General features: G+C 47.0%; 1 protein-coding gene across 1 annotated transcript; it reads right to left on the minus strand.

Moving 5' to 3' along the window:
* Nucleotides 1–1,740: 1,740 nt before the first annotated feature.
* Nucleotides 1,741–20,934, minus strand: ILDR1 (immunoglobulin like domain containing receptor 1). The gene is made up of 8 exons (XM_055712250.1): nucleotides 20,819–20,934; nucleotides 17,647–17,817; nucleotides 15,269–15,418; nucleotides 14,417–14,536; nucleotides 14,117–14,263; nucleotides 9,636–9,767; nucleotides 7,023–7,822; nucleotides 1,741–5,963 (listed from the first exon to the last, which is right to left on the minus strand). The coding sequence occupies exons 1-8, from the start codon at nucleotides 20,871–20,873 to the stop codon at nucleotides 5,922–5,924; spliced, it is 1,617 nt and encodes a 538-aa protein (XP_055568225.1). The 5' UTR covers nucleotides 20,874–20,934; the 3' UTR covers nucleotides 1,741–5,921.
* Between the last annotated feature and the right edge of the window lie 1,426 nt (nucleotides 20,935–22,360).

A 22,360-nucleotide genomic window follows, 5' to 3' on the forward strand; every position in this document is an offset into this window, starting at 1 on the left:
TCTTTGTTTCCCCACTTGCTCTTTTGCAAGCACATCCAGCTCAGTGGGACAGGCAAGAAGCTGTGGAGGACTCTGGACCTGTTATTGAGATTTGGTAATGGAGGGTCAGTCTGACCTGAGCCTAAGAGACGTGGAAGGCAGCTCCTGGGTCACTGAGTCCCCTACCTTTGCAGACAATCATGTCATAGAGGCCCCTTTCATAAGTTGACCGTATTCCACATTAACAACAGCTAGAGCTGGGCTGAGTTTCACTCCCCTTGTTCCTGTGAGAAGGCCTGTGCCATAACCTCACTGCTCTAACAGTTGGAACTAACTTGCAGCTATTATGCCCATTGATATTTTGCCCTCCGTTTCCATCAGATGCATTAACCAAATGGTGCACAAGGGTAAGTGTGCACCCCTCACATTTGTTCTTTTCTCATGCCCAAGTCTTTTTTGCACAGGCTGACAAGATGGGCATACATCTGAGCCAGCTGTCAAAAATTACCCAGGGAAAACATCCAGCTTCGGGTACCCCAGCACAAGAAAGACATGGACCTGTTACAGCAGGTCCAGAGGGCCACGAAAAATGATGAGAGGGCTAGAACACCTCTCCTGTGAAGAGAGGCTGGAGGAATTGGGATTGTTCAGCCTAGAGGGGAGAAGGCTCCAGGGAGACCATATTGCAGCCTTTCAATACTTGATGGGGCTGATGAGGAAGACAAAGACTTTTTTCCCCAAGGCCTGTAGTGACAGGACAAGGGTAAACAGTTTTAAACTGAAAGAGGACAGATTTAGATTGGATATAAGGAAGAATTCTTCACAATGCAGGTGGTGAGACGCTGGAACAGGTTGCCCAGAGAAGTGTGGACACCCTATCGTTGGAAGTGTCGAAGGGCAGGCTGGATGGGGCTTGAGCAACCTGATCTAGTGAAAGACGTCCCTGCTCAGGGCAGGGTAGATGAGACCCAAACCATTCTATGATTCTATGATAACCTCTCCCCAGGCTCCCTGGGGACTTGGTCCCAGTTAGAAAGTGGTTGCATTGCCGCTGTAGGGTGTGTTTTCCCATGGGTCGAGTTCCAAGCGCCTGTTGGGTCTTCAGTCAGGCCAACCATCTGTATTTGGCACACACAGCCACTGAGCAGCAAGGGGAAGAGACAGGAAGGCTGCAACACCGAGCTACAAAGGGTCTTAGCTAAGGGGGAATGGGGAGGACTTAAAGGCATAAATGAAGCCTTCTGTGTGAGACCCAACAGACCTCCATTCTTATGTCAGCTGCTTATTCATGAGGTGACTGTCACATGTGGAAAGTGTGAAAAGCTCAATCAGTATCTTCATTTATCAACCAAACACAATTTCTAGAAGACTTACTTTCTCACAGAGCTCAAAGTACTTTAGAACCAAACAGTAAGTGTTCTTGTTTCACAGACATGGCAGCCAAGTCACCAATTGCTGTGGTGGGTCACATCATTAAAGAGGGCTGCCAATGGTTTCCCAGACGTTTCTCCACTCTCTGGGTGAGTATTTAATCAAATTATCTTCTTTCTTAGAAAAACGTCTCCCAAAATAAGAACAACAACAACAAATCTCCCGTGCAAGCAAACCATTTTGCATTTTTGCTCAAAAAATAACAACAGAAAATTCTTACTAATGTATAAGAAGGTTAATTCCAGAAGAACAGAGAATTTTCAGTTCCATTTCTAGCACAAACACTAAAAAGCAATTTACGATCTAGGAAGAACACACAAGAGCCACTGGTTGAAAGTTCTCTTATATTTTAATTATACATTTGACAGTCATTGAAGAGAATCTACACATTTACCATCTGCTTTTACAGTTGGAATAATATGCAGAAGGCACATTATAGGCATTAAACTTAGCAGAAATAGCAACAAGCAGTCATTACTTGTGGGGGTTAATTTAATATAACCTCAAGTGTCATCCTCTCCTATGTCAGGTCGACAAATGGAAGGCTCTAACCACATTAAGTGGGTGTTTTAACCAGTGCTGCTGGAGGTAGTTACACGTAGGGGACTTGGCTACCCTATGTAGTAATACGGACTGCTGAACAGCTTTGCATTGTGGTTGTTATCACACAGGTAGCTTCTCCCACCCTGAAGTTTGCCTAACTTTAGCTAGTGCTATCATGAATACAATCCCAGAGATAGCAACTGGGCATTTCAGCACTTTCTACTGCCAAACAGGCACTTGCCAAGACCAGATCAATGATTGCACAAGAAGCAGCTCGTGCCCTCCATTCCTGGAATGGCATTCTGGAATGGCAGGGCGCTCTGCAAATAAGCAAGAAAGCCAGTTATCACAAGTTATCAAAGAAAAATTACATGATTTTTTTATCTCTCTTATGAATCTCTGGTTGGAGGTGGAAAGCAGCTGACAGGAGTAGCATGGGTGTCCTTATCTACCCTATGTGGCATGGTCACTTACTCATTACATTATTATTTTAAATTAGGGTAACTCCAGTGGCTATCACAGCACTTTATCTGAGACAGAAAATTAATTCTTGAGGGTAAGGTATATTCCTTCAACTACATGACAGAAAGAACAGAAGTCTAGAAGGGCAGTAACTCCTGTATGTGAAACATATTTAACCTTTTTCATCGCAAATGGGCTCATATAAACATCAGCTCTTTGGAATGGCTGAAAAATTAAGCATGAATAAACTGCAGCTTAGAAAGAATGAGGTTAGGCTATTTCCTACTGTTATTTCTTTCAGTGTGCAGTATTTGAGCTGCTCAATTCCCTCTCTCTTTTAAAAAGTCAAAGACCCTGTGATCTTACTGGAAAAAAAAGAGTCCACCTAGTATTGTGCAGTGCTGTCACAATGGCTTTCTTGCCAATTTCTAGCCAATTAAAAATAGAAATATGCATTCAAAGCAGAACCTATTTCCTTCCGACTTTTCTGTCTGCTTGCAGTTGTAAAGCATGCATGTATAGATTTCCTTTGTCATTATTTCACAGCACACCAATTGGTGTTTTATGAACTGCAGTGGTCTGTGGACCAGTAAACCTGGTACCATTTCTGCTTCCCTGCTGGATAACATAATCTTCTTCTGTCACAATTTAAGATGTGACAGAATTAAGACCAAGATACAATCAATTTTCCCTGAAGAGCTTTGTTTAATGTTTCTGTAAATATGAACAAAAGTGACTGAAGAGGAACTCAAGTATGATAAAGATAAAACTCTTCAGACTTCACACAGCACAAATTGTGTTCACGCAATCTACAATTAGTCACCCTAGCTCAATTGCGGGGACTAGAGTAACAAATAAAGACGGAAGGCTTCTTCATAGGATTTAGATAAAAAAAGCACAGCCTCTGCAGTTAGCGTGCGCATCCTACAGCGGCAAGCTTCAACAGCTGCTACTGTTACACAGTCAGCTGGGTTTTCTTGCTGTGTGAGGGGGTTCTTACTCTTGGGGAAACTTGCTGAATGTTGGCTTATACACACTTGAATGTGAAGGAAAGGGAATTCTTGCCCATGCTACCATCTTGGGATCTCATCTGATGTCTCAATAGCCTCTATTCTTGACAGAGAAAGGAGCAGCCCTTCCCTGAAACCCAGACATTTGGGCTGGGTTGAGAGGATAGGAAGAAGTTGTCCTGCATGATGTATGGACCTACTGGAAGCATGAGGAGTGAGTCAAATTCCAAACCACCAATTCAGCCTCTGAGGGTAGAACCTGCAGGGCCCTGGGTATCTGCTATAAGTCACCAGAGGGGAATGCTAAAGTCAAAACAGGATGCTAGTTTTCAAAGAAGCAGCCCCATATTATTTTCTGTCATTGCAGTCACCATAAACTCCTCTTAACTAATAGAAATACTAGTCTATCATAGAAGAGGGGGTGCATAAAATCCTCATAATATCATTACATAAGAATAAAAACTATTCACAGCCAGTGGCTGAGAACCAGATTCAAGAGTGATACTGGCTTTGCAAGTTCTGCGAACACACTTAATTCTCTATATTTCAGACGTAACTCATGGGTCAGCTCACAGTTTTCACCGTTTGTGTTCTCATGGAGACAAGGACTACACTTAATAGAGCCTTCCTGACTTTGGAGTTAGTCTTTTAGCACTTATATCTCTTTTTTGTGCTAGCCATCAACTGCTGGTGAACAGCCCCTGTGTCTTCAAAAAGTAGGCATTTAGTTCTGAAATGAAGTCAACCAGAGAAGCCAGTGGGTCCTGCTGCTTCATCTCCATACACAGGAATTAGAAATAAGCACCATCAGCCAAGGAACTGTAGGAAAATGAGCACTCTCTGTAGTAGCCTTTGGTCAACCAGCAACCTCATCAGATATCCAGTTAGGAGCATTTGCTATCCCATCATTGTCCAAAGAAAAGAAGGAGGTGGGCAAATTGAAAGCCTCTCCAAGTCAGTCTTCCAACGGAAAGTGTAAGGACATCAGTAATTAGGACATTAAAGAACAAATAGTAGCAAGTGTCCCGTGTGGCACTGGCTGGCAAATAAGCTAGGCAATGCAGTCATTGATACTGGCAAATCTCTAGTGCCTCTGGGTTACAAAATAATTCACAAGATGCTTCAAAAGCTCCTTGCCAACAGTTGAGTCTCTTGAATCCAAGAAGTGCCTTTGGCAAGCTATTTTCCCACGGAAGCATCCAGCATCCAGAGAACCTTTCTTTTTCCAGCACATTTTAAATGAAAAGAGTAGATGAATCAGACCAAGGAGAAACGGCAAGTTTTCCTCCTTTGCAACTGGCTTCAGAGCATAAAGAAATTCTGTGTCCTAGCTGCAAGGTGAGAGATGAGAAAACCCTGCAATCTAGCTACAGATCAGATGGACCACATATTCAGAGTTGGTAAGTGTCAGGGTAAAGACCAAGGACAGTAGTAAAAACAGTGACTGTGAGACTTCTTCAGAGCCCTTTGTCCCACCCCGTGTATACGATGCATGGCACAGAGAGCAAAGGGAGAATATAAAATGCATGAAAAAGCACACACGGCTTAGGAAAGATATATCCACCAAGGCCATGCTTCCCAGTGTTGAAGGAAGTTCTGGTCCACAGTGTGAGGGACTGAAGTCATACCTTGCTCAGTCCCTGTAGGGATGGCCAAACCTTGGTAAATCTAGCCCTTCAAGTTTACAAATAAATTCAAGTCTGAGTTAAAAACTAGGAACAACTATTTTTTAAGGCACTAAGGTCTAAGCTTAAAGTAGGGCAGGTTGTTTCAGTCAATATAGGGCAGACAAGCTGGCAATTTGCAGATGTGCTAGTGAGTCTTTTTTAAAGCAGTCAAACATCCTTCCAACAGCATGGTCCTTCTGTTTGGGAGAGAGGCTTACTGGGGACAAAAGGAAGCAACTGCCCCAACTATGCAGAGCAGCCAGGCAGAAGCAGCAAACATTACACATTCTGAAGCCCAACAGTGGGCCTTACAAAGGAGATGCCATGCCTCCCATACCAGACTCCCAGGAGACCAGATCAGATGACCTCCAGAGGCCTCTTCCAACCTCTATTATTCTACTGTCCTGTGACTTTACAGTTCTGTGATCACTGGAGCCCTTATTCAGTAACTGGTGTGCAAAGGACCAGTATTCTACAGAGTAGGCTCCTTGCAGTAACAAGGCACCTAACAAAGACAACTGGTACCTCTCTTTAAAGGCTTGGGAAGATACCATTTACTGAAAAAATCTGCTGTTTCCAATAGAATGTTTCCAACGGACCACAGCCCATTGCAAACCTAAGTTTCCACATCACAGCAAGAATAAAAATGGGTTATATATTGCTTTCATGAGGACTAGAGATAGATTCTTCAGAGTTGGAAGTCCAAAGGGAAGCTGCTTCATCTATTTTTTTGCTGGTTGTCTGTTTGATTAAAAGCAGGCATCCCAACCTACATAGCAGAAAAGCTAAGAGGAGTCCAGTGGGATTCTTAGTTCTTTCAGTACTGGCATTAAATGACTATGCTTCTTGCACTGTGGGAACTTCCTCTGTCCTGCAAGAGAAAACAGAAGATTCAGGAACAAGGAAAGATGAATGGAAATCTTGTGCCTTCCTTCCTGCTCTGAGCACCATAATGAAACCATTCACACATACATACATCCATCCCAGCTGGAACTAGAATGGCACTTCCTTCCAAAAGTTGGAAGGGAAAACGATAATGTGCAAAATACGGCCTTTTGGGAAGACTCCCACCTGGTATATGGTAAGGGACACGACTTTTTTTTTATTTTAGAAAAACTTCATTTTTTAAGGGGAATATGCTGTCTAGCTTGGAGACTAGCAATTGCGATATGAAGATTTTCACACTTAGGTTGCTACCTGAAATCTAGTCCCAGCATAAACTGACAAGATGAGCTGTGACCAATAGCTGTTCACTGCCCATATAATGCACATTCCGTTCTCAGGAGTCCCAACAAGCGAGCCATCCTCTTCCACCCAGCCTGGAGGACCACACATTTCTCGCCGCTATAGCCACCCATGATCGTAAAGCCCATTTCATGTAGTTTTAGGCATCTTACCTGAATGCTTTCCCATATGAACAATCTTAAAAATCTCACCAAGATACTATAAAAAGTAAATGCTGGAGAATGATAATAGGATAATCATGCACGTGTTAAAAGAAATCAGAAGTAAACCAACACAAGAGAGGGTTGCAGAGGGTTGCCCAGTATTGCTGCCTGCACTCTGGAAGTGCTTTTTCCCCAGGCAATGCCAGGAGAACAGCTACTTTAACACCAACACATACATAGAGCCCCAAATGCCTCTAGGTGGGGACAGGAGTGAGAAGGTATAGTATGTCACCTGGTGTGGGATGTGACGGGACCTGCTTTGTCTGACTGCTCACTTGGTCCCTGAACTCACTATGGCCACGCAACTTGTCTGAAGGCAGGGAACTCGGCAGCCTTTTCACAACCAAGCTGCACAGGGCACCCGGCGCTCCTTGCCCTCCGTTTGAAAGACAACAGGCTGCAGAAAGTAACAAACGTTCACTCTCACACCCCAAAACCCACCTCTTGCCTCGGATGGGAAAGCAAAAAGGCGGCTGACTCACCGATCGTGGCCCCACGCTGCCTTTTTGCTTCTTCTCCTGACCTGGGATGATTTCTAATGAGCGGTAACTGGGGGGCTTATCTTCCGGCCATTCCCGAGACCGGTGCCGCCGCCTGTGGTTTGTCGCTGGGAGACGGACTTGCTCTTCTGAGGAGCTACACGACCCCCGGCGAGAAGGGGGAGAGTAGCTGTGCCGCCGCTGACCTGAGATGTTGCTCCTGCTGGTATGGTGCTGGTAGTCTCGCCTTCCTGCGGGCTCCTGTCTCCAGTCACGACGGTGGCTGGAGCGCTCCTTGGCCTCCTCTGGATAGAAGCTGCAGCTGCTGCTACTGCTCTTGCCCCTCTCAGCCTGGCGTGGTGGTGACACATCCCGTCTGGAGTGCTGGGGCCTCCCATTGTAGCCGCCTGTCCTCTGCCTCTGAGAATGGTCCTCTCGCTGCCTGTCCCGACTGTAGCTAGAATGAGAATCCTCACCGGAAGGCAAGGGCCACCTCCGGTTTTCCCTCCTTTCCTCAGCTGCAGAATCCCAGTATCTGGGGGTGCGGGCCGCTCTCTGTGGCCGTGAGGAGTTGCTGCTCCCATGCATGGAGGAGACATGATCAGCAAGAGGAGGTGACACGATCTCGGAGCCCAGGGAGGACAGCAAGCTGGGCTGGGCAGCCTGCCGCTGGTGGGGGGGTGGCTGGAGCTGTGGCATGTTAAGGTTTTGGATTTCAGATTCCAGATAGTCCAAAACACCCTTGTTAGGGGAAAGCTGAGCCTGGGGCTGCACAAGTGGAAGACTGTTCTGCAGAGACACATCTAAGGATAAAAGCACAGGAGATGCAGCAATTCAAGGGGAAAGAATAAAGAGCGAGCCCTTCTGCACTAATGATCCTGGCGGAGTCCCTTTGGGACCTTTCTTCTCCTGCTCCTCCTCGCTACAAGAGCTGCACAAGTCTCAAGCACCACAACCAGCACATCCAGGTCACATGAGGTAAGGTGCAAAGAGCAGTAAATTTTTTAGTAAGTAGTATTATTTAGTAAGTTTTATTATTTTTTAGTAACTTTTTTTAGTGTTTTTTAGTAAGGAAGCAAAGTTGCAGCATGATCTGTGTTTTGCACAGCAGAGAGGTAAGCATCCAGCACACCTGGAAATACAGTTTATGTATTTAAAAAGAGGAACATTTTTTTCCTACAGCATTGATACCAAATTTTATTTAAAAAAACAAATCAGAGGAATTTCATAGTGGTTCCTCTTATATCTCTTTGAACTGAAATAAGTATGAAGCAATACCGCAAAAGAAAAAAAATTATATACATGTACACATGCACACACACACACATATAGATATAAGTAGCAAATGGAGAAGTTTCTTTGCTAGGAGACTGGTCCAGCTCTGGAACAGTTACCCAAAGAAATCATGGAATCTCCACCCTTGCAAATTTCCAAGATTCGGCTGGACAAAGCTACAGCTAATGTGACTGAGGTTGGTGACAGTCCTGCTCTGAGCAAGAGGTAGGACTAGATGACCTTAGAGGTCTCCCCTACCCAACACCTCTGAAAAGCTGACCTGAAATAAATTTAAAGGAAACTTAAGCACAGGAGATTCAAGCACTGTGAAAACACAGGCTAAGATACTGCCCGAGGAACTTGCCCATTTTCTGCCAGCACGCACACGGATTTCCCTGAGAAGACTCAGTATATTCTGTCTTAAATCACGGTGGCTCAGTCACCAGCTCTTCCTAAGGAAAAGTTGTGCCCTGGCTAGGAAAAAAATGGTACCTGTAGAATTAACTAGCAGGCTAAAAAAGTGTATGAATCTAGCATTTAAGATGTTTGCAAACAATTTCTTCAAACAACAGTTAAAGACTCATCAGACACACAGTAAATCTGTGACTGCCATATAGTGATGAAAAGCTAGTATCAGATGAAAAATATGCTATATTTATTTGAGAAGTTATTATGTTAAATTCCCCTATCTTCCTTGAGCAATTAAATAACATTACTGGTAATAAGTTATTACTTATTTCTCTAGGACTTCAGAAATTTAATCTTCCCTCCCCCAACAAAGTTACAAATAGATATCACTAATACAAGCAATTCTGGGGCAGAACAACTGGAAAATTCTTCCTCGTTTATTAGGAGTCCTTAATTTCTTGCTGCATGCAGGCTAGATCTATGGCACAGAAGGCAGTTTGCCCTTAATCATTTGAAGACTAGACATTTGATAAGAACTCAAAACAAATTGCAACTCACTTGTCCTGTCAATTTTGGCTATAAGGAGTTGACCGTGACCAACACAGCAGAACAAAGAGACAGTACCCTCCTCTACCACATGAAGCAAGATAAGCTGGGTATATTTACCCTGCAGTTGCTGGGGTGTAGCACAGATATACCTTAGTTAGCATTAAACCACTGCACCCAGCACGGAGCCTAGCAAGGCACTTAAGATGGATAGACTGTATTTATCCACCCAGGCAAGTCTATAGTACATTGTAGATGCAGCAGAGCTGTCATGCTAGGAACATCTTTCTTTCTTCTGTAGTAGAGAGGCTAAAGTCTCACTGCTGAACCTCTCCTTTACCTGTCTCTCTTTCTGATTTCCCTCTGAAACTATGCCCATGGTCTCACCTTGTTGCAGTAGAGGGTTCAGCTGGTAAGAGGAAAGTTGCGAGTTCCTGTCGCCACCTCCATAGAACATGTTGGGTGACATCCAAGGTGCAAGTGCCTGAGCCTGCTTCATGAACCGATGCCGTTCCAGTACTGTAAAAGAAGAAGAAAGCTTACAGCATCTATTCTGGGAAGCACAGCTTGCAGACCACGTACTGTTTTACTTGATAGACTGTAGCCTTTGGATGTGATCAGATATAGGAAATTCACAGAATGAAAAGCTGTCTCCACTCTGTGACAAAAACAAAACAGAGCACAGGAAATTCCAATATGAAGTTGTACAGCTTCAAAAAGATACCTCAAACAGAAGAAAAGGGTTACTGCCTGACACTCAGTACAGTTCCAGCAACTGGAAACAAATGGCACCATGATTAAGTACACAGCACATAACCAAACGCAAGACTTCCACCTGCCCTGTCGTTATGAGTACAGTTGCAGAAAGGGGGGAAAATGTTTCATACAGCAAGACATACTACACTATTTTTTCACTCTTTAAACTCTTCCAGCTCATCATTGGTCCTTTCCTGTTTTGGCTTTGATTTACAGCTAAACAAGACCTTTTTTTTGCCACCTTCATGTAGGCTCTGTCCAGATCATATTTTCCACACCATAATCCACCATTTCCTCTCTGTTCCACAAACAGGGCACTCAGAGATACACTGTCTAGCTTCTCCCTTTCTAGTCCTTCAACCACTCTTGCCTCTCTCTCTGTAATTTACCTCAGCATGACTGCTAAAATTAAATCCCTTAGAGCAGCGTGGTCAAACTGGTGAACAAACTGAAGTTCCTGTCCTCAGCAGCAATGTCCAATGTGCCAAAAGAGCAAACTCAGTGGAAATTTCTCCCCCTCACTATTTTTCCACCACTGCTAATTCCAGACCCCTCCTTTGTGGGGCCAGGCTCCAATTCCACTTCACTTTTTTCAATGTTTCCATCACGCCACCTCTACAGAGACAACCTCACCATCCCTGTCTTCAAAACCATTGCTCATTGCTGCTTCTTTTTTGGAAGTACCTAAAAGCATCTTATGGAAACCTGCTTCTACCACAGACGATCAAAACTTAAGTATACAAGCAAGTAAATTTTGCAAGCCCCAGCCCTTACCAAGTCTGACACTGCATGGTTTGTCATTACTGGGTTAGGCTTTTCTGCAACAGGGCCTTTGCAGAATTCCCTTTACATGGTTTCTCTGGAGTTTCAGAAGCAGCAGGCTTTTACTGCAGCCTCTTCTCGGGTCAGGCATGAACAGAACATCCCTGGCTGTACAGTTCAGGAGACAGGAATGTAATTGCCTTTGAGACTTTTACCCCTCTGATAAATCTGACTGAAGTTGGCTGATGAAATTAAAAGCTATTGGAGGGAAAAAGAGATAGGGGATAGGCAGACAGGTTGACTGCATAAGCTTTGCTTCTTTAAGAAACCAGGATACAGCTAAGCTCCAATTAATTCTGTCCCCTGGGCTCATCTGCAGCAGACAGCATTTAGACTGCACGCTCTTTGGGACTCAGCTCTCCATTTTGGGTAGCACGCCAGTTATTAAAACATGTTCTCCTATAGCTGTTTCACTGAATTTACAAGAGCACCACTTGCAGCAAAACAGGGACTGACCATGCCTCTCAGCACATCCTTCCTTATCCCCACAGTTCATGCAATTCCACGCCACACTCCCTCCTCCTCCTCCTCCTCCTCCTCCCCCCCAGCCTGGCTCCAACCAGAGTGAACTACAAAGCTAGAAACTTCAGGGGTTTTAACCCTGATACTCTGATTTTCCTTCAAAGCTGTGTGGCCAGAGGTAGCAACTCTCAAGCATTTTATGTCCGACTTGCTTCGTTAAATTTTTTTCCAAAGCAATTTTCCTCCAGTTTATGTTTCAAACTTAGAGGAAGAGGAAAATGAAAAAGGGTAAAAAGAAGGGAAAGGCCTTATCTCCTCCTCTCCCATTCCTCCAGTTATCCCCTTGAGAATATCCTAGAATTTAAGTGCATGTCCCTGAGTTTTGTCCACAGTCTTTGCCTGAGGAGTGAAAGGCTCAGCAGCTCTGGGCATACCTACTTAGGTCTGAAGGAAGTCACTAGGACCAAGGGCATCCTCTGTCCCTATAATTCTCTGATCTCTCCCTGCAGCTGAACAAATGAGAATTATCCTTGGACTTCCTTCCCCAGATACTTTGCCCTCCATTTTGAACCCAATATATACACTGGTTCCCTGCCTGAAAAATGGAAATAAAGTTACAGATCCCTTTTTAAAGTGAACATATTTATCTGAGGAAGGTCAGATTCACCCTTATGCCAAAACTCATACCTGCTATAAAAAAATTAAAAATTTGTCAGAATTTCATGTTGTTCCCTCCACTTACTCTCTGCTGAGAAAGGTTGTTCTTCACCTTTGACAGACTTTCCAGCTGCTGGGCCAACTATCCAATTATAAAAAATATATATATATTTTCCAACCTAGTCAGACCCAGGTGCAAGTATATCCTATTTTGCACCAATTCATTAGTGGAAGAAGTCCACAGTAAAAAAGGACCTAATAGGAACAGAAGGAAGTCATATGTTTTATTTACCCTGGTAGGCTTTTCTCAGAGCTTTCCAGGGGGAATGTAATTGGCTTGCTGCTGGGGCATGTTTAATATTTCTGTACACCAATTCTGAATTACTCAAACAATGCACTTCTTTTATTGCTACGTTCAAAATCATGTTAGTTAATGACCTGACTGCAAACACCCAGAATTACCTTGCCTCGACGGCGTCTAGGGCTGTTCAGCCGGTCTGTGCTGCCCTCTAGTGGCCGATAATTGGGAAGAAATCACCAGTACTCGGCTCGCACTTCAACTCGTAAAACCGCTGAGGATTTCTGCCTTCTCTTCAGCCAGATGGAACTATTATTCCTCAGGACTGTTTTTGAAGATGCCCCCTGTATCTATCTTGTGGCTTTTAAGGCCTCCAGTTCATTTCTTGGAGTGGAAAGAAGTCAGGCAGGATGAAATTAAGAGAAGGTGCACCAGAGGAGGGGAGCGGGCACAAGGATCCCTTGCAAAGGGGATAAAAAGGGCAAGCAGCTAGGATGGAAATTACAGCCACAGAATGCAGCAGCTAGTCCAGGAGGCTGGATTTGTCTGTACCTTCTCTCATGAGCAGGGAGAGGTTTTGGCAACCTTGCAAGAATCCCCCCTACCTATCCTCAACAGGAGGCAGGAAAGACAACAGCAGCAGTCTGGAGTGTGCCATCATCTCCTACAGCACAGAAAACCAAAAAAACGAGCTCACACATATTCTGAATCAATCCCTTTTTTGATGAGAACTAGGAAGCCTGGAGGTGTGAGCCTTTTATCTCCATCACCTCTCTCTCCCTTCATGGAAACTAATTTTTCTGCCAAATTTCCATAGCCTCCTCAACACCATGCATTTTATTTGACAGCCTGTAAAGCCCCCTGAAACTGTTTTGGTTTTAGCAGTAAGAGTGATGCTCTGTTCACTCTTTGCAAGGGCTAAGCAAATTAAGCTTAGATTTAAAACTCGCACAATTTACTGACACCCAAGGTACCAAACAGCTCTTTTGTGGGTAAACCAAATAGCTCTTTTGTAGGTAAAGGGAAACCAGAAACAACAACTCCTTGTTCATAAATCCTCTCCTTGCAGCATCTGGGGAAGAATCTCGTGATTCAGTGATAAATAAATGTATTCATTGCGTTTTGTTTTTGTCAGGTTGTGTAAGCTGCAGGGGAACTAGTCCACCTTGTGTTACTACTAAGTAACACAGAAGTTGTATGTATGACTTTAGCAGCTAAAACACCAACGTGGCCTTATTACGAGAACAGGGTCTGGCTGCAGAATTGTCATTACTGCTAAAAACAACACAAAGTTTCTCTTGACCCTCAAAACCTCAGAATGCATTTGCAGGGTTGACCACCAAGAGAGACCATGTTTCTCTTTTCTTTCTCATCACTTCCTTCCCCAAAGAAAAACAAACCCTTTTTCTTGTGGAAGGAGCAGCTCAGAAATAACATGAAGAGAGAAAATTCCAATTTTTACATAATTACCTCCCAGAGCAACACATTTGAAGGTTAGGCCAGTTTGGAGAGTAGTACCAAAGCACTGGCTTACCTTTCTCACGTGCACATGCACCACAAGACAGGGAAGAAACGTCCTGAGCTACTCATACAAGGGATCGTGCCCTGGATGACATGACAGAAGTTTGTTGCAAGGTGTGAGTGAGGAGGAAGTTCTGCAAGTAAGACATAGGGGAGCAAGACGGGCTCCATGTATCCTAGCTTTCCTCCTCTAAGCTCAGATAAGCTGGTCAAGGAGGTCACATTGGCCAAAGAAATGTCTCAGTCTATATAGACAGTGAATCAGAGGGAGAAAGTGGAGCTCAGGAAGGTCCCAGTCAAGCTTTTGTCTTGACAGAAGCCATGAATGGACGCACGTTTGCTTGAACCTCACCTTCCTCATTACAGCAGCACCGGGTTGGGCAGCAGACACATGGGATGTGACAGCAGCAGTACTGGGGGCAGCACTGGCACCAGCATACTCCAATCAGCAGAAGGAGGAGGAGGCCACCGAGAATGATAAGGAGTACTGTGAGCCAATCTATGGGAAAAACAGAGAGAGAAAGAGGATCCTGATGTACCTAGGCATAGTAAGTTACTAAGCACCTCTCCACTGCTGGAGACGTGTCGGCATAGGGAAGAAGAGAACAAGAGGAGATATCTCCCACCCAGGCAACAAACTACAGGCACTTACGGAGAACAATCAGCTTAACTTCTTTGTCCGCATCACCTGAGGTATCTCCTGGAGCTTCCACAGTGCAGTAGTACACGCCATGGTCCCACCACATGACCTCACTGATGACAAGGTCTGCCCCTGCGGGAGGAGGACTGAGAGGTCAGTGGATTATTTGGGACTGACAGACACTAAGAGGGCCCTCTGCCTGCAGGTGACACACAGTACTGCATCTCCCCTCTTCCCAAGCGTAGCCATCACTGTCAAACCATCCCATTTCGGTCCATTGAGAACTCCCGTAAACAGCATTAACTGCCAGTCCCTTTTTTCTTCGTGTTGCTAGAAGGCAATGCTACTCCGAAGTGGGACCAGTTCTGTGTGGAGTGAAATAATCAGCGTGCTGCCGGGTGATGCATGTTAACAGATACTGGCTGCTGCCAACTGCCAACCCTACTGGTTTTGGAACACAGCTCATTGTCCCCATTAGGCCAGCTATCCCAATAACTACTCTGGCAGGAGCGAATAATACTGCTTCAGGGAAAGCAGGGAGGGAGCATATTATATACCTGGACAATTATGCAATACTTCTTAGAAGAAAGAACTGCTTTCTAGCCTCTGGGCTCCTCAGCTTGCTGTTGTGCTCCTCAGCAAAATGCTCAGGCATCTTCAGCTCACCCTTAGCTTGTAATGCCTCCAACACCCTCAGGCCAGCTGGGGCCAGGGCCCTTCAGAGCTCTTACTCCATTGCCATCTCACAGAATACGTGAGCTACAGATGACATCAGTCATGTTTCTGCTTCTTTTCACACTTAGTAGGCCCAGATACAGGATAGTTACTGAGTTCACTGCCTGTGTGGGAGGTCAAGTCACTTACGGTTCTGAATGGTGATCTTTCGTTGTTGGTAGTCAATACCCAGCACAGGCTCCTTCTGCCCGTATTTCTGGATGACAATGCGCACTTTTCGCTGGCTGTCGTTGCAGTCGTCAGACGGGTCCTGGCCAAGAGCTAAACCAGCCTGGTATGCTACAAACACACATCATCCAATAGGATGCCAAAAGTTATTTCAAAGAACCAACTTCTATCGCCCAGTGAACAGCGGAGAAACCCTTGAATGCACATATGCATTTGCTTTGGTTTAGTAATACAAAGCATGGCTTCAAACCAGCAAAGCCAAGTTGATCTGGAGTACTCAAAAGCAAACAGAGGTAGAGCCACAGGAATGGCAGAAATGTTGAGAACGTAGGAGCTGCAGAGGAGATGCCTCCTGTACTCACAACTGAAAGAACAACAGTAGAAAGAAGCTAATGGTGGTAGGCTGGAGGGTAGCACCCAGTATGAAGATAAACTATAAGGAAAAAAAGTCATAAAACTCCCAGGAGTACCGGAACTAAAACAAAAGTCTGATTATTTTCCAAACAAAATCTCCAGACATACATGAACTGCTGTAGGGATTACCTCCCCTTCCCTCCTGTATCCCATTAGCTGTTGTGGAGCTCATAAAGACAGAAAAGAATCCATCAACTGATTCCACCTAAGGATTATGTGTAGAGACACCTAACAATTAATGGAGGACTAGAGGCAATTTCTGTGCAATACTCTTATGACAGACTCACAATATAAACTAACAATTAATTGAAAGGTATTTGGGAAATGAGATTTGGGGAGGTAACTGATACAGTCAACATTGTCTATAGCGGGCTTGCAGTGAAGACAGGAGAGGACAAAGCTTGTCAAAGGCTCCTCCATTGCTGTATCTACAATGAATCATGAAGAGCAGACCAAACTAAGCAAACACAGTGACCTTCATGCTTTCCGTCCCTGCTGGGGCTATTAGCTTGAGCCTGGGCTCAAAGCACTCACAATATGTTAGGATCAGCAGAGCCCCAGACCCAGCTGCTTGTGGACTTGGCTGTAGAGCACTTGGTAACATGCCTACTCAACCCATCCAGACTGCATAAGGGGAGTTTGGGCAACAAGACACCAAACAAGTCCAGGCTTCCCACCTGAAACTCAGTCTTAAGCGTGCAGTTAAGGTAAGGCTGGCCATCTTAAACATACTGCAGGGTTTATAGAAAATGGAATGGAATATTTCAGTTGGAAGAGACCTACAAGGATCATCTTGTCCAACCGCCTGACCACTTCACGGCTCACCAAAAGCTAAAGCATATTATTAAGGGCATTGTCCAAATGCCTCTTAGACACCATCAGGCACGGGGCATCGACCACCGCTCTAGGAAGCCTGTTCCAGTGTCTGACTACACTCTCGGTAAAGTATTATTTCCTAATGTCAAGTCTGAACCTGCACTGGTGCAGCTTTTAACCACTTGGATGTGTCCTGTCACTGGATACCAGGGAGAAGAGATCAGCACCTCCCTCTCCACTTCCCTTCCTCAGGAAGCTGTCGAGAGGCATGAGGTTGCCTCTCAGCTTCCTTTTTGCCACACTAGACAAACTCAAAGTCCTCAGCCACTCCTCACAGGACATGACTTTCAGCCCTTTCGCCAGCTTTGTTGCCCTCCTCTGGATGCATTCACATACCTGCATGTCCTTCTTAAATTGTGGGGTCCAGAACTACATAGAATATTCACGGTGAGGCTGCACCATCGCTAAATTCAGTGGGATCATCACCTCTTTTGACTGGCTGGTTATACTGTGTTTGATGCACCCCAGGATGCAGTTCACATACTATCTTAAGAACATCTTAGACACTCCTGAATTAAGGCTGCACACACCAGAACTGGGGAGTGTGGCGAGTTAGCACATGAAGTGCTGCCACTCATACCAAATGTTACTACTTGCAAGTCTTTCTACCCTCCAAAATGCACATTTCTTCTACTTCCTAAAATCAGTAACACCTGGTCACAGGTATCTAGCTCCAACCATGGGACCCCCCGTGGTATCATGAAGTCCATTTGACACAGGGCCTTTGCTTTCAAACATGCTGAAGACTAAGATGGGGCTGCCAAGACTGATGTGTCAAACATGGCTGAGCCTTTCTCCTCTGAGTTGATGACAAGGAGGACAAATTAGCTGCTTTGGCTGGGATTTCTACAACATCACATCATCAAGCCTTGACTTTACAAAGGAAATCACAGACGTGACCTATTTTTTCTTGGAGCGCAGGGAAATACCACCACCCGACCTGGTTTGTGGGCAGGAAGAGGTCAAAAGCCTGTATTACCCAGCAAGAACACCTTCCCCCTCCTTTCCATTTGAAGAGGTAATCCTTAGTGGACAAGCCTGACACTTACAGACTGAGTAGTAGTCAAAGATGGGGTCCTTGCAGAAGGATTTGAAGCGCCAGGTCACCACCACGTCCTGCAGCTGAGCTGAGGTGCTATAGTCACATTTAAGGACAACAGTGGCGAATAAAGTGGTATAACGCTCAATATCCTGCACTGTCACCAGGAGGGAGAGGCAACCTGCAAATGAGAACACGGAAGGCAGTCAGCCTGCAGGAACAGACTTCGCATCGCAACCTTCACTCTGCACCAGACCAACAACTGAAGTACATCTCCCTCAGCTTCATCCAGGACCTGCACCTGTGGACCTCACCAGCCCCTCTGCTGAAGCCATGGAGAGTTACAAACCCTGGTAAGAACGTGAGTCCACCTCTCTCTGACAGAAGGCAGCTTAAGCCAGACACATCGGCCTGCCGTATGGACCAAATTATTTTCTCCAAAGCAACTATTAGTAGCCATTATGTAGCACATCACTCTGTGTTCTCCTTCTGCAGGGGAAAACTGTCCCTCCAAGCTGAGGGAGATAATTTGCTGGGCCCAGAAGCGCACAGGATGGGACGGCCTTGGCTTGTCATTGTAACCAGAAACGTTCTGCAGTGCCATCCATTCCTATAAACGCCAAATGAGTTTTATCAAGGTCTCCCTAAGATGGTCATCAAAATGTTATGTAGGGGTGACCAGGATTAAGACAATACAACTACAGGGCTGTAGCATCATAGTTAAACACCTGTGTATTGCCACTTTGAAACAACACACATCAATTACCCCCTTTTTTTCCCTTTTTAGTGAAGCTATTGTTATGTATGTTTTGAAGCATCTGTAACAACCTCCACAGCATTTTCTATCCAAGCAGCTGCATCCACTGAGGAAAGTTTTACGAGGTTTCTCACAAGCTATGCTTTATTTCAGCCACACTCCAGACACGTCTATCTTATTCAAACTTTGATAATACAGTAAGTTGTGTTTGTCATTAACAATAGTGAAGTTATCACCAATGGCCTTTGATAAGGGAATACAAACAGTGCAGAGCAAGTGTGGGATGCTTGATCTGGAATACACCTCAGAGAACAGAGCGAGTGTTCCAGTGCGCTAGTTGCTTCTAAGCCAGGGAGCATGACAGCAGGAAAGGAGGCAAAGAAGGGGGAGGCTTGGAAGGTACCAACTTAAAGGGTTGCCATGAACCAACACTCAATTTTATTGTGTACTTAAAGACTTTCCCTCTCCATGTTTTCAGGATGACAGCAAGGGAACAAGGGACCACGTAGTAACATCTGGATCAAAACTGCAAGCATCATTCTTTCAGTGTCCTCTGAGGCTGCACCTCCACAGTATGTTCCAGTCAAATATGAGCTCACTCGGTTTCTACCCAGTGGAAAACATGCTGCAGAGGTGCAACGCTGTCTCAACAAGTAATTCCGCAGTACTTGCCCAGTTTCTGGTTTGAAATGGGCTCCCAGTCAGCTAACCCAAAGCACAGGCAGAGCGAACTCATCTGTCTTAAAAATACCACACAAGTACAGAAAGGACCAGGGCAAACTCTGAATGCAAGGCTCTTCTGAAAAATGAAATATACACACATGCACTTACACACAGAAATACCAGCGGCTGTACAAACCTCTAGGAAAACCAAGGATCTGTCATCTTTACAATGCTGTAAAGTCCAGACTGGTGACAGGTACTTACAGTTGCTCTTATTTAAGAGCACTGTACTTGTGAAAAAGCTGACCCACAGGCTCTTACCGCAGGAAATCAGAAGAAACCAACCCAAAATCCGAACTCTCAATCTTGTCAAAACCTTGATCTCTTTGTCTATTAAATGAACTCCCATATGAATTTTGACCTGTTGAGGCTCATGGAAACACCAGATTTTCCATGGGTTTCCTACAGCAGTATCTTTCTGGCAAGAATAAAATACTCAAAGTCACTACGTGCTTTTCACTAACAGAAACCAAAGCTTTTTATGAAAGGGATCCTTTCTCGTACCTTTGTTCTGCAAAAGAGTCAGAGTGAAAGGTAAGTTCCATATTTTCTAAAGAAGTTAAAACCCTACTGTTCTCACCAGAGGACAGCTGGCTAGCTCTGCACACCTGATGTTTCATACTAACCTCCCCCAAGAAAACTGAGAAGTTGCGAAATTAAGTCTAGTTCTTAAACTTGGACTGCATTACTCCGTTGCATGTTGCTGTCCTTATCCTGGTCTGGAAGAAAAAATCTGGACACTACCAACCTAGTGAGGCATGGCTACCTCACTGAAGGCAGCTTCACATTGAAGACACTAACCTTCAGAGCCAGCGAGGCCAAGTTCTGGCCAGAATGTCCTGCAGGAATGCAGCTGGCAAGCAAGACACTCAACAAGCATACCTCCGTATTTTTTTGCTGCTTTTACTGGTTCTCTATGAAAAACTGAACTTTGGTGTTTAAAGCTAAATCATCAGGAAAGACCCAAGCATCCAAGAGGCAAAACGATCACTGTATTTCCTACAGGAGGTCAGAAACCATCAGGCAACCCGCAAAGCTTGGCAGAAAGGGCTCTGCTTGCTGGAGGCCGCTGGTGGACACGGAATCTGTGTGAAAAACTGAACTCTGGTGCTTAGAGCTAAATCATCAAGAAAGACCCAAGCATCCAAGAGGCAAAACGATCACTGTATTTTCTACAGGAGGCCAGAAAACTTGGCAGAAAGGGCTCTGCTTGCTGGAGGCCGCTGGTGGACACGGAGGTGAGCTCCTGCCCTCCATACAAGAGCGTATCCAGCGGGTATGGAAGCACTGCGGCTACACCAGATCCCCGAAGAGGCTGGGGCTGCTGAGCCAGCAGCAAAGGCCGGGGTGGGTGCATGTGACGAGCCCCCCCAGTTCGCCGCCCCCGCTCGGTCAGGCCCCCGCTGGCCGCACGGGAGCCATGCTGGAGGCCGCCAGGAAGCAGCGGCCGCTTCCTCCTGGGAGAGCGGCGAGCCGCGCCCCTGGGGCAGCCCAGCTCCGCTCGCACGGCCTCCGCGCCGAGCTCGGCAAAGCCCCGCGCCCCCCGGCCAGGGAAGGGCTCCAAGGGGGGGAACAACGCCCGCCCGGCCCAGGCCGCCCCTTCCCCTCGCCGCACCACGTTAACCCGGGCACAACCCCCGGGCGCCTCCTGGGCCGCGGCCCCCGTGTGCCACAGGGGCGTCCCAGGGCGGCCCACACTCACCGGCCGGCAGCCAGGCCAGCAGCAGCGCCCACCGGCAGCGCCCGAGCGGGGCCATGGCGCGGCCTCCTCCGCCCGCCCGGGGCCGTCGCGCCGGGCCACCCCACCGCGCCCACGGGCCCTCCCCATCCGGTGGCACCTGTCCCAGGGCCGCCGGCCGCAGTCCCCTCCCCCCGCCGCCGCCCCCGCCCGCCCTGCCGGCAGGTGCGCCTCCCTGCGCCGCCAAGCCGGACAGCGCGCCGGCCGCCAGCTTCAGAAACGGCTTTAAAGAGTGGGTTTATATAAAAACCGCGCCCGCAGGTGTACGTGGGGGCACGGACACAGGCACGTTCCGCCTGAGCGCCGCCGCCCGGGGAAACACGCCGCAACCGGCCGCGGCACCTGCGGCGCGCTGCGGGCAGAAAGCTGCCAAAGCCGCTTTACTTTCCCGCTGATTTTGAGGAGACCGCAACGGTGACCAAAAGAGATTCACCTGGAGAAACCCCCCCCGCCACCCCCAGCCGGCAGCCCCTGCGGCTTGTAGCGGAACGGTGGTTCGCCCCAGCCCCGCCGTTCAGCCGCCGCCCCGCCGCTGCCCGGCGGAGCCCCCGCCCCTCGCCCCGCCCCTCGCCCCGCCCCCGCCGCAGCTCCCGGAGCGCTCTGCGCGCCGCGCGGCCGGTTGCCTGGAAACCGGTAACGCCGCGATGGAGGCGGCCTCAGGTACGGCGTGGTGGGGAAGGTGAGGGGCCGCTGCGGCCCCGCACGGGCCCGCATCGCCTCCCGAGGGGTACGCAGGCCTCCCTGTGGCCCCCGCGGACCTGCCCCCGGTAGCAATCCCGCTCCTCATGCGCCCGACGCCGCCCGGTGCCGGGCATCTCGCTGCGCCCCTCTGTGGCACCCTCCCCGTGGCTCCTCGGAGGGGCCCTCTCCTGCTCTCCCTGAGAAGCTCCAGGTGTCCCCTGCCAGCCCCGTCGCTGGCCCCCGCAGAGCAGCCTGTCACGGGGTGTTCTGCCCCGCCGCGGCCCTTCCCCGGTGTCCGGCAGAAGGCGGCTGTGGCAGAGGGTCAGGCCTGGTGCTGGGCCTGCACCTCTGTGCAAGGCCGCTGCCACCGCCTCTGCCTGCCAGAGGCTGTGTGGTACCAGTCTTCCCACACAGGGACTTTTGGAAAAGAAAAGCCTTTATTCTCATGTAGATGCCTAGCTTCAGGAAAGCGAAAGAGGGAGGGATGTTCCGCAGCTGGGATAGACCATCCCATACCTCATTTGCAATGCGGGGCTTGTTGGTTTTGCTTTACCATGTGTGCGGCTGTTCGTTTTATTACCTGTTGTGTTTTTAGTGTTGTTCTCAGGTTCACTTTTATGTTTTTCCTTCATACTGTAAGTTAATAAGTAACTGTGGTGATGGTCACCCGTTCCTGTTTCTGCTCAATAAAAACCTGGTAACCTTTATTCGCAAGGCAGACTTCAAGAGACTTTAAACTTTTGCTTGCATGAGGCAGAGTTAGGACATCTGGCTCGTGCAGAGAAATACTTTAGCTGTAAGGTTGGAAATTAGAGCTGGGGTTTT

The sequence above is a fragment of the Falco cherrug genome, chromosome 5, assembly GCF_023634085.1.
Source record: "Falco cherrug isolate bFalChe1 chromosome 5, bFalChe1.pri, whole genome shotgun sequence".
Taxonomy (NCBI): Eukaryota; Metazoa; Chordata; class Aves; order Falconiformes; family Falconidae; genus Falco; species Falco cherrug.